Source organism: Mandrillus leucophaeus, unplaced genomic scaffold (assembly GCF_000951045.1).
Source record: "Mandrillus leucophaeus isolate KB7577 unplaced genomic scaffold, Mleu.le_1.0 Scaffold798, whole genome shotgun sequence".
Lineage (NCBI taxonomy): Eukaryota > Metazoa > Chordata > Mammalia > Primates > Cercopithecidae > Mandrillus > Mandrillus leucophaeus.
In genome coordinates, this window is record NW_012108674.1 from 1,460,465 (window position 1) to 1,473,784 (window position 13,320).

The window sequence follows — 13,320 nt, forward strand, 5'->3', positions numbered from 1 at the left end:
TCTGGGAACAAGAAGAAATCCATCCTTTTTATTCTGTTATATCAGCAAAAAACTAAAATATGTACGAAATACTGTAATAAAACAAGAAAACCAAAATCATGCCAGTTTCCTAAAAAGGACTTTTAGAGATAATGACAATTTTGCTGAAGTTTGGCCTAAATGGAAGCAAATTATTGTCACCATTGTTTTCCATTTAGGCAGGATCCGGTTCTAGACCATTTTTTGTAGTGAGTTCAAATAAACATGGGTTTGAATACCAATGACAATGCTAATTGCTGGCAGTTTTGGAAGCAGCCCTTTTCCTCTGTTAGTTTCTTCTCCCATAAATGTGGAACGATAATTCCCATTTCACCTGGTGGCTGCACAGAATTAACACTACATGTTTAATGATTTAACATGTACTGTGCACAGCTCAGGCCCTGAATAAAAAATAAGTAAAGAAAAGTATTATAAACCCATATTAAGGGATAGGTATTGATGAGCTAACTCAGCGTAGTGCCATAGAGACAGTGGCATGAGGGATCCACGAGAAAATTCCCCAGAATTACCCTCCTGTGGGTTTAACTGATCAATCACACTCCCATGGGTTTAACTGATCCATTTCTGTGAAATGTCATTATCAGAAGGCTGAGGACACAAGAGGGCTTGCTGAACAATGTGAATGAGCTCCAGCAACCAGTGAGAAACAGCTTCGTATGCAACTTGCCTGACTTGCAGACCACAAAGATGAACTTCGGATTTTGTATATTTGGAGTCTCTCCCTCAACTGACAGAAGACATTCCTTTTGAGTATTTTCAGTACTTTAAACAGCCTACCCCCCATTCTTGAAATGAGGGATTTTCCTACATTGGGATGGTTCATGACCAAAGAGGTGGAGAAACCAAATGCATGAAACTACTTCCATGTGTGGACCTTTTCTGGGTAAATTCATTCAACTATAAGACAGAAGTTAGTGGAACCGGGTCTTACATTTAACTCTCGTTAAGCTTTACTCTTGCTATGGTTTGAATGTGTCCTCCAAAGGTCATGTGCTGGAAACTTAATCCCCAATGCAATAGGAATACTGCGAGGTGAGGCCTAATAAGAAGTGATTAGATCATGAGGACTCTACCCTCATGAATGGATTAATGTCATTATCATGGGAGTGAGTGAGTTATCATGAGAGTGACGTTGTTATAAAAGCACATTCAGTCCTCTCTAGCTTTCTCTCACTCCTCCATGCTCTGTTGCCCTTCCACTTTCAGCTGTGAAGTGACTTGGCAAGAAGGCCCCCGACAGATGCTGGCGCCTTGACATTGGACTTCCCAGGCTCCAGAACTGTGAGAAATTAATGCATTTTCTTTATACATTATTCAATTTGTGGTACTGTGTTACTGCAACAAAAACTGGACTAAGACAACTGCTTAAAGAAATCTGGTCTTTTGGTCACCTTTTTATAAACCCACATAATTTCCCTATGGATCTTAAGAATTCTTTGGAAGTGCACTTGGTCCAGAGGAAAATGTAAAGGCAAATAACTATATGCACCAAGGCTCCTGGATTCTAAGTCTTGGCTCTTCCAATCATTCAACATGTGAACAAGTCACCTGTACTATTGTGTGCCAGCTTTCATGATACTTGTCTGCACTGCAAATTCAAAGTAGGTAAGAAAAGTATTTTCAAAAGTTAAAGTAACATGCAAAAGGATGATATTAATAATAGACAACTATAAAGTTATAGGAAAGTGTCTTTGATAGAATTATATTTGTATATAATAAAATTATTATAAACACATTGAACTGATTGGTGATCATACATAAAACAATTTCTATATTATTCACTGGGTGAAGTCATTAGCCAGAACAAAGTTTGCTTTCTTTAAACTGGCATCCCTCATTTGTTTTTTCTTTCTTTATTGAGACAGAGTCTCGCTCCGTCGCCCAGGCTGGAGAACAGTGGTGCTATCTCAGCTCACTGAAACCTCCACCTCCTGGATTCAAGTGATTCTCCTGCCTCAGCCTGAGTATCTGGGATTATAGGCACGCACCACCACACGTGGCTTTTTGTTTGTTTGTTTGTTTGTATTTTTAGTGGAGATGAGATTTCACCATGTCAGCCAGGCTGGTCTTGAACTCCTGACCTCAAGTGATCCACCTGCTTTGGTCTCCCAAAGTGCTGGGATTACAGGTGTGAGGCACCACTCCTGGCCCCCCATTTCTTTTAAAGGCTTCCATTTAACTTTCTCTAACTTTTCATCATATATTTTAATTTCTAACTGTTACTTTCAAATACTATTATTTTTAAAATAACAAATCTTTTAAAATTACGATTTACTCTTTAATTTGTTTCCTTTAGGGCAGAAATAAACTGACTAAATCCTATATGTAAAACCAACCAATCAGAGCCACATATTGTCAATATTATGTCTAACTTTAGTTCAGGACATTAGAGGTCCACTGCCAAGTGACCTTAAAATTGCGTTTAAATACTGGTGGAACATTGTTTTAATTTCAGTAAAGTATTCTTGTTTTATAAATAGAAATAATTTACAACTGGACAGGACCTTTTGGATTATCTAAGGCAACTCATTTTGTAGATGAGATGTCTAAGGATAGCTTTTCTGCATTATTCTATTTTATAATTATGTTTATTAATATAAGCCACCTCAAATCCTTTCGAAAAGTAGGTGAGGAAAATTCAGAAATAAGCAAAATACACAAATAACTAAATCACCTAATTAAGTAATTTGGCTGCCTGTTGATGGAGGAACAGAATTCTGACTCGCTATCCAGTTCTCTTTTAATTAGGCCATGTCACTTCCACTGGAGAAAAATACTTTTCTTCTCTCAGGTTAAATCAAATCATTAAAGAAAACCACACCGGGCCGGGCACGGTGGCTCATGCCTGTAATCCCAGCACTTTGGGAGGCCAAGGCGGGTGGATCATGAGGTCAGGAGTTCAAGACCAGCCGGGCCAATATGGTGAAACCTCGTCTCTACTAAAAATACAAAAATTAGCCGAGCGTGGTGGCGCACACCTGTAATCCCAGCTACTCAGGAAGTTGAGGCAGAAGAATTGCTTGAACCCGGGAGGCGGAGGTGGCAGTGAACTGAGATCATGCCACTGCACTCCAGCCTGGGCGACAGAGCAAGATTCCATCTCAAACCAAAAAAAAAAAAAAAAAAGAAAGGACGAAAAAGAAAACCATACCAAAATCAATACGTGGGATGTAAACAAAACTTACAAATGGTCTTTTGGAAAGCTATTGGAAATAGCCAAGTAATATGACAGTTATTTACCTTTATGCTGTGTAAAAGTCTGCTTTTATAATAGTTTCTGCAAAATGCAAACATCATGAAACAACTTGAGAAAACAAGGCAAGGTGCATGTATTGCAAAGAGCTTGAGTATTATTGAGGTAGGGGAGTTTATATGGGAGGCACAAATGCAATACCTATTCCAAATGATTATGAGGCTTAGATAACTACCTGTGACTAGACACTGGCTAGCCTCTGCCAAGACCCCAAGAAGGCACATGGCATACCCGGAGAGCAAAATGTCATCTTTCCCTGTGAATTCCACAAATGCAAAGACCTCAATGGTGGCAGAAGGCTGGCAGTACGAGGGCATCCCCATGATACCACATACCTGAATTCTGTGCAGGACACGGCTGGCAAGGTTCCCCAAATGCATACTCAGTGCTGGCACAACAGCATTCAGATTTCGTGACAGCACCAAACAAAGGTTTGATACACTGGCCTCTCTTGTATCCACCATAACATGTACTCCGCATGTGCGTGTCTAAACAGGAAGAAGCATCTGTCATCACACTGTCACTTCAAACAGAGCAGAACCCCCCAAGTCAAAGTTGAAGAGGGCTTTGTTTATCCATCATCCCTGGTGTAACTCACAGGGAATGCCTCTGATATGAGGGCTCCATTTGAAGAAAAAATAAACAAAAATAGAGAAACACAACACATTCAGCTTCTAAGCATTGGAAACCAATGGCCAGATTGTTTCAGTTTTCTAGGGACTATCATGGTTTACCAAAATGTGAGGCACTTTAATGCTGGAATTATATCTCATTTATTTTGTCTTTCTCAGGCCTGTGCAGAGCAGGCACTTAATAAACGTTGAATTAATAATGGATGAATGTTGAATCTCACATCCTGCTAAATAAGACCTTTATTAGAAATGTGGCCTATCCCAAAATAAACATGCAATTACTGAATGTCTGAATTAGGTATACTTTCCAAAAAGGAGAAAGTTTAATCTGTAAAAGGTTTGTTATATAAACCTGTAGATGTTGGTCAACTAAGCTGTGTTATCTTTACCACCAGGAAGCGTGTTTCCAGCTATGCCCAATCCTTTTTCAGTTCAAATGGCTTACTGAGTACCTTTCTTAAAAATAATCTGGATAAAACTAGTATCAATTTTTCAACAAGTCTCATACTTTTTAGAAAGTCTTATAAAACTATTATCATAAGGTTTCTGGATGATCCATATTCTCCTTTGCATTCTATACTGCCCATGGACATCAATTCTCTATTAAAATGTTCATCATGAGATAACAGCATATGCACATCAATTTCAATGACTAATATCAACAAAGGAGGGCTGGAGAAAACTGAAGACAGCTATGGGATTAGGGAAGAACAGGGGGAAGGATAGGTGGGTATTCTCTTGCTTTTCACTTAGCTCATCTTTCTAATCCTCGAATTAATGTTCAATTTACACAAGAAGAGAACTGACCCTGTTGATTTGTTGCTCTGCAAATATTCTTTATATCTTATCTGCTACAGTAGACAGCGTTTGTTACTAGTGGGCTTTATTGAGTGACAGAGGTTGAATCTCTCTCCTAAGTCTAGCCATGATGTTTTCTTACCAACACACACACGTCCATCCAGACCCACAGCCAGTCCAGGGAAGCATTCACATCTGTAGGAGCCGTCAGTGTTGACGCAACGCCCATTCATGCAGATCCCAGGGGTTTCACACTCGTTAATGTCTGTGGCAGAGAAAGGCACTTATTAAAAATGAAGTGATGTTTATCTAAAATTATAACATATTGACAATTATGTTTTAATACTTGAAAATGGGGAAGATAGGAAATAACATGCAGCATCTGCAACAAAAGCTCAAATGGCATTCTCATTTTCCTCTGAAAGAACAGTAACAAAATCAAGAGAAATCAACTGTTGGAACGTATTTTCCATAAAAAGCAACTTTAATATATTCTCCCAAGAGATTTTTGTATCCAAAATAATCACAAAGGCAAAAACAGAATCGGAGGAAGGAGAACAATGGCTGCTAGAAGACAAAGCGTTTTGTGTAATGCATAATCAGGGTAGCTCTTCCAGGGCTCTCAGAAATCTAGGGTAATAATAAACTACAGGAGGACTTTCCTTTTGGTATTCATCACAAAGACTGGCATCCCTTCTAGTATCACCCATGTCTTAGCTCTCTGGGACAATTCACCTAAAATTAAAGGATAAACAACTAAAACCTTGATGGAACGCCAAAGAAAAAGAACAGAAAATAAATATAGATTACTTCGATGACCATTCTGGGCCAGTAACAGCACTGTATGTAATTGGAACCCAGCAAAGAAAAATCTTTCTTAAACTTTACAAATACTTTATGGTATTTTATGTGTATACTCAAGGAGGTCTGGTAAAATACTTTATTGGACACATATTAATAATAGCGGAGGGTTTTTTTCCCTTTAATATGGGGAAGTACAAAAGGCACCAAAATTGTGGTTTGGAAAACATACAACACTTAGAAGCAAATGATTTTAGGTCAGGCATGGTGGCTCACACCTGTAATCCCAGCACTTTGGGAGGCCGAGGTTGGGAGATCACTTGAGGCCAGGAGTTCAAGATCAGCCTGGCCAACATGGTGAAACTCCATCTCTATTAAAAATACAAAAATGAGCTGGGCATGATGGCAGGTGCCTGTAATCCCAGCTACTTGGGAGGCTGAGGTGCAAGAATTGCTTGAACCCAGGAGGCAGAGGTTGCAGTGAGCTGAGATCACGCCACTGCACTCCATCCAGCCTGGGAGACAGAGTGAGACTGTGTCTTAGAAAAAAAAAAAAAAAGAAAAAGAAAAAAAGCAAATGATTTTATAACAACTCCTTTTACAATATACAACTAGTGTATGTGACTATTAACTTTCTCCTGACCTTAAAAAGGCAAATTGAGAGTAAAACACCTTCGTGTTTCACTTAGCTTGTGTTGTTTGGCACAAAATATATTCGGGTGGTCCAAGGTTCTGTGTACAGATTGTATTTGAAACAGCAGTTATATTTAAATACAGGAACTCAAATTGGTTAGTTATTCTGGTCACCTTTTTGTTCAAACTGTGACACACAATAAAACGTGGAGACTACAACCTGAAAGGTAACACAAAGAGCTTTTAATAAGAATGGAGATGTGAAGTAGATCCGAAGGAAGGTAACTTTGGTCAAATTTAGTGGCCTCAACTTTCAGAGAGTGAACAGAGAAGCCATGTTGTTGATCAGATGAGTTAACTGCGGAGATTGAATTAGCATTGTTGATTCAGCTTTGAACAGTCACATCTTTGTGGGCTCAGGACTAAGTGCTCAGGGCTAAGAGAAAATCTTATCCCATGGCATAAAGAGAAAGATTATAAAAAGGAAGAAATTCAGTGCACATGGGATTAATTTCTGTCTTTTTTCATCCTTCAGTCTTATTACAGTGTGTGTACCCTATGCTCTATAAGCTAGAAAAAAGAAGACATTGATAATAATACAGAGCTATGGAGCTCTCTCTCTCTCTCAGATCCTTAAGCCAGAATGCTAAAGTCAGAACAAACCATCCATATCATCAGCACTTTCAAATTAATAGAACAATCAATTTATTGATAGGATACTATTTCACTGGTTGCCAATGGTGGCCAAACCTGGTTTCATCTGTGAGGTCACAGCATTATCTGTTGGCCATACTTAATGCAGAGACGCTGTGGCCTGGGTCAGCAGGAGCCTAGAGGCACTAAAAGTGAATCTTAGTGTGCTCTGTGTATCAACAAGAAGATTATGTATTCTCCTAGGTCTGCTCACAAAGGGGTTTTCATATTTCTTTCTATTATTTTTTTTGGAAGCCCAATTCCAAATATTCCAGCAATCATTCTCTTCCCTTTTCTTTTTTACTTGTACAGTGCTAAATTTGCGCAATTTGACACTTTGTTTTATGCTATTTTATACTGTAGAATATTTCTATGTGTTAATCCTGTCTTCTCATATAAGTTCCTCCCACCACAGGGCTCAAAAGTACAGAAACCACCTTCCTACTTCAAATTTGAAACACCCAACTGTTTTCTCTTGCTGGGAAGACAGATTTGCACAATATTAAGAGCCATTGATGTGAAGGTCATAGAGAATGTAGGTAAACAACCAAGGGCTCGAAGTTCTTTTCAGCCTGGAGAAAATGCACATCTTGCCAAGGACTTAATACAAGGCTTTCTTCCATAACACGTTTACCAAAGCTGTCCACTAGGGGCACACAGAGAAGAGGCACCATAGGACTTTATCCTGCTTTTCTCTACCTTGAATAGCTTGACCCTCTACACTTTTGCATCTGAAACTATGCCCAGAAGCTCTAAGTGCAGCATTTTAGCAGATTTTCTGGACCTGTTTTGAGTATGAGGTTCTTTAAGAAGTCTGGTTCCAACTCAGATCCTGGACCAAGTGCAATAATCACTGATCCCTGCATAAGACAGGAGACACTAAGCACAAATTTGTCTCCAGCAACTTTTCTTAGGACCCCAATTCTCAACAGCAAAAATAAAAATCCTCATTTTTGCTTCAATACCTGGAGCAATGAGATTATTTCAAAATGGTTTACCAAACTAAAAAATGGTTGTTGGTTGTTTATTTATTCTGCTTAATCCTGTTTCCCTTCTTGCTTACCTAACTTGATAACGCCTAAATAAATTATCCTTAAAAAAAAATCTGTATCTTAAGATGCCTGGAGGAAATTATGAGGAAGAGATCATTGCAAATAACATTCTACACCTATTCTGTCCAGGTAAAGATGTAAGAGGTGGCAAATAACAGCCATCAAGAAGCCTAACCACCATTATTCCCTAACTGGAAAGAAGAGGTAGAACTCAGCTTCTTTAGAACAATGCCCACATCTGTTGGAAGACCAACAGGCAGTTTGGATTATTTATTTGCTACATAGCTTTTGACTCCTTTGAGAATACTGTTTCTGAAATAACAACAATCTTAAGGGCATAAACTGTAGCTCTTTGGATGGTTGGATTTAAGAAGGAGGTTCAGTCAGGTTTCCCAAACCAAAATTCAAGGTACTGTAAGTGGGGAGAATCAGTAAAGAAAGGCAGTACCTCTAAACAACAAAAAGAGGAGAAAAGGCAGGCGAAGAACATGATCTAAGGTTTCACAGCACAAACCTTTGCAATAACGCCCATCTGATGCCAGCTGGAATCCAGGTTTGCAAATACATTTAAAACTGCCATCTTCATTGATACACATTCCATTAAGGCACATGTTCCTTATGCTGCATTCATCCATATCTGAAAAATACGAAACGTACATTTTCTTAAGACCAGAAGAGTAAGCTTACGAAGGAAACCAATCTGGATGAAAATAATTCTGTTTCTTCATATTTCTTTCTTTTTGTTATTACAGTCTAAGGCTAATTTTCATCCAAATAATATCACCTAAGGAAGGAGAAGATGGGACATAAGAAATACATATCTCAAGTTCTTGAGTTTTGGCAGGTGCATGTAAACTTTAGGGCCAGATTTATAGGTATATCTATTTATAAAATATATAAAATTTGACTCCATAGAAGTTATCAGGGTCCTTTTTAGGAATAATAGATTACAAACTGAAAAATGTGCTAATAGCCTAGTGGGTATATTTATTTCACAGAATCATATTACTTCTAATGCTCTGAAAATGAAAATAAGTCAAAACTAAGATCAGAGGAATTTGAAATGTATTTAGGCTACATCCTAATTCTTTTAAAGATGAAAGCCAGAAGATAACTTGTAGTTTGAAGCAATTTTAAATAGAGGCAGGTAAAAAGTGGACTTTTAAAATACATGGCTCAACTATGGATTATAGATGTGCCAGTGAACCTTTAAGATACCTTAAACATTGGGGATCGTTCTTTAAATTCATCAGTATGTTATTTTATTTAATATTAAAGCTGTCTTGGGAGGCACTTGCTCTTCTAGACACAGTGTTTTCACTTATAGGCTTTAGAAAGACCAAAGTAATTTATTATATATACATATTTTAGATATATATAATATATATATTTTAGACATATATAATGTATATTTATTTTAGATGTATATTTATATCTTAGATATGTATTATTTCTATTTAAATATGTATTTTATGAATATTATCTATATATTACATATTTAGAAAAACATATATACATAATATATATATTACATATATAGAAAATATATATAATATGTATTTTACATTATATATATTTTAGATATATATTTCACATACTGATTAGTAGCATTTTATTACTAGGCAGACACTTTAAGCAAAAAGATTATAAATGGCTAGATAATACATGGACTTAGGTATGTCCTATTTTTTAAAAATGTATAAATTCTGATTGTATAAAATTAGGAAGCATGACATTGTGCCACAAAAGTTTCATCATCACCAGGGATCTTTAAAGGGCAAGCTCTCCTAGCAAATTAAAATGTTATTTGATTCACATAAATGTAAATTAAGAAATGAATATTGTGGAAAATCAGGCTTCCCTCCCAGATAAAATAAATAAAACATATCTGATACTTTGACATTTCACTCGTTATTTGGTCTTGTTAAAGACCTCTGATACTGAAATTGCAATGGAAGGAGAGGACTAACATTAGTATACTATTATTACCTTCACAGTTCTTCCCATCTCGTGTAACGTGAAAGCCTGCGTTACACACGCAATGAAAACTGCCATCTGTGTTGATGCAGCGTCCGTTATTGCAGATCCGGCCATTCTGTAAACACTCATCAATGTCTAAAACCAAAGTTTAAAAAGAAGAAATAGCTTTATTTAGGGGAGTTAAAATTATTTTATTTCCCCCTCCCTCCATTTGCAAACTCATGATCTTAGCTTTTGGTTTTAATTACTTAATAATATTCTCCAACATAAACTGGTTATCAAATAATGTGATATTTAGGGTTATCAGAGTTGAAAAGACATGATAAAAAACCTGTATAATTGCATTAGAGCTAACTCTAATTTCTAATAAGACTCCTTAAATCTGAAGTCTGTAAACAAAATAGATTCTTCTTCACCATTTTCCAAGCACATTTATTTAACCAGTATAAATCATTATTTATACTGAAATTTGGCTGGCATCTTTAAATACATAATTTTAAAAGACATATTTTATAGCTATCTCACAACAATACCAAAAAACGCTACTTTTTAAAATAATCACCTTAATTCTGCCTGAAAACCATCAATCATATCTCTAAAACGTTCGTCTTCTTTATGGTAATTCTGGTTTACGTGCAGGGTTATTGCTGATAGATTCTTAGTCTTTTAAAAAACAACTTTACGAGTATTCTATCTACCAAATAAAATATTGATTCTGTGAGGGTAGTTTTCCTTTTTTCCTACTGTGGTTAGTATTGTGCCAAAGTACACAATAAAGCTTGATACAGAAGTGTTAAAAAAACAATAACTCAAACAACCTGTATCTGATTTCTCACTTAAAGATGAATAATCAACCCAAAGTGGATAGCATGGTACCCTGGATTATCTGTTTTTCTCAGTTTCTAGAAGCTACAAACCTGGATAAACATCAAAGAGGATGAACACAAACCTCTTTGTCTACACAGGCACAAAATCACTTCCAGGGCTTATTCCCAGAAGATAGGGACTGGGAAACTATGTGGAGTTGGGTGGGAACATTCCTATCTATGCAGAGTTGAGGCCACATTTGTCTGAGTATAAGCGCCCTAAATATCCCCTGCACAATGAGCACGTGCGTTTATGGCACCTCAGTTACGCTGACTGTCTACCCCGCGTCTGCATGATGTCTTGTGGTTGGCCCTCAGATGCACTTTCTTTCTGGGCAGATCCTGCAGTGGTTTCCACACAAGTCATTGGACGAGCTGAGGCAGTCTGGGCTTTTCTTCTGTCTGATCTTTGTGCCAACAACCTACGATCTTTTTCTCTCTCATTTATTTCTTAATCCTTGCTAAAAATCAGACTTGCTCCACACTCCAAAAAAATGGTAAAAACCACATATTCTTGAGCAGACTTTTTTTTTTTTTTTTAAGGATCCTATAATTTTTTGAGGCCCAAGTTGAAAATAAACAGGATAAAGAGTTCACCTTTTTCTCTCCTCATCGATTTCAGAATGCCACGGGGTTCCCCATTGCCTTATAAGACAAATTTAAAGCTGGCCATTCAAAGTTCTCCTCTACTGTGTCTCTGCCCGTCCTTCTGTCCGCTTCTATTCGGCCCCTCACATACTTCCCAGCTATGTGCACAGCCTTTTGGACCATTCTGTGGCAACTTTCATCCACAAAATCATGTGAACACATTCTCAACTTCTTATTTTCAGGATAACCTTAGCGCTAGCTCTTAAAGAAGTCAGTGCTTGAAGTATTCAGGTCATCCTCAGTCTCCAATACTAAGTCTCAGATTGATAACAACCACATACATGCGTTTATACTGGCTGGCCCTTGCCCCAGCTGAGTGCTCTCAATAACCACTTCTCTTGGCTTATTTAACAGTGCAGTCTCTGGACATTGATTTCGTTTTATTTTCTATTATTGCAAAATGCTTAATACGCTATTTGTACATGTTAATTATTTTAAACAACAGTCATAATATTAAGAAGGTTCTCAATTCAGTTAAGTGTTCAACCTATCCACATTTATAATTAATTAATAGAAATGTTAGCAAGTTCAAAGGCCTTGTTCCAGTTTTTCTGCTTAAAATGGTCATTTATATGTAGTGCACTAAAATACACTGATGGCAAGAAATCTCTACGTGAGAACCAAATTCAAAAATTTTGAAACCAGTTCACTGATAAAAATTAAAACTTCTATAGGTCTTCAACTCACGAAGAGCTTTTGCTAAAAGAGGCAAATAAAATTAACTCTTGTCAATGGCTACCAATTTTCTAAAGTGATATAAACCTCACTATCTTTTATTTAACTTCTAAATAAGTTAAGGGATAAGTTAAGGGATACAGGGATACATGTGTAAGTTCAGGGATACATGTGCAGGTTTGTTAAATAGGTAAACTTCTTTCACGGGGATTTGTTGTACAGATTATTTCATTACCCAGGTATTAAGCCTACTACCTATTGGTTATTTTCCCTGATCCTCTCCGTCCTCCAACCCTCCACCCTCCAATAGGTTCCAGTGTGTGCTGGTGCCTTCTGGGTGTCCATGTGTCATCATTTAGCTCCTACTTAAAAGTGAGAACATGTGGTATTTAGTTTTCTGTTCCTATGTTAGTTTACTAAGTATAATGACCTCCAGCTTCATCCATGTCCCTGCAAAGGACATGATCTCATTCTTTTTTATGGCTGCATAATATTCCATGGTATAAATGTACCACATTTTCTTTATCCAGTCTATCACTGATGGCCCCTTTTATTTAACTTTAATAGAGTATTTGCCTATTTTTTTCTGTCTTTACTGATTAATGATACAGTTCATTTTGTGCTCAATTTAGAGATAGAGATGGAGATAGACGTTTGGGCTCCCTGACAGGGATCATTATTTATTTGTTTTAGAAACTTAGTACATTAAAGTCATTTAATAAAAGGCATATTGGATGGCTTAATAAATTAGTTAATAAACCTGATGGGAAATTTTTTATGAGGGACATTTATAGCAGTGCTTCTCAAACTTCAATGTACATACAGATCGCTGGGGGATCTTGTTAAAATACAAAGTCTCCAACAGTATGTCTGTGGTGGAACCTGAGATCCTGCCTTTCCAAGCAGCTCTAGGTGATGCTGCTGCTGACCACACTAAAAAGCAGCAAGGGCTTAGAGCGACATCCTTAGCTTTTAGAACTTTCCATGAAGAAATTAATCGCCCATAATTTCAACTGAAATTTTCCTTAGTTGATGCGTCACAAAGGACAATCCCACTCTCTACTTCTCACATGAAAACTTAAGAGGCAATAATAGTGACGAGACATCAGTACTGAAAATAAGATTTTTCCTGCAGGCATGGATGCATCTTATAAAATAACTTCAATGCTTGCCAGATTTTATGACACTGTCTTTCAGAATGACAATAGGTGGAACTAAGTTCAAAAAAGCCATGGAACTCTATTAGTCTC

General features: G+C 37.1%; 1 protein-coding gene across 1 annotated transcript in view; it reads right to left on the reverse strand.

Annotated features, from left to right (window-relative positions):
* The window catches only part of FBN1 (fibrillin 1), a 238,359-nt gene that overhangs the window by 92,078 nt on the left and 132,961 nt on the right, over window positions 1-13,320 (reverse strand). Inside the window, exons 14-17 of the mRNA XM_011967291.1 lie at window positions 9,891-10,016; window positions 8,416-8,538; window positions 4,865-4,987; window positions 3,628-3,780 (exon numbers count right to left, since the gene is read on the reverse strand). Of these exons, the coding sequence (XP_011822681.1) occupies window positions 3,628-3,780; window positions 4,865-4,987; window positions 8,416-8,538; window positions 9,891-10,016 (525 nt within the window). The remainder of the gene's footprint in view (window positions 1-3,627; window positions 3,781-4,864; window positions 4,988-8,415; window positions 8,539-9,890; window positions 10,017-13,320) is intronic.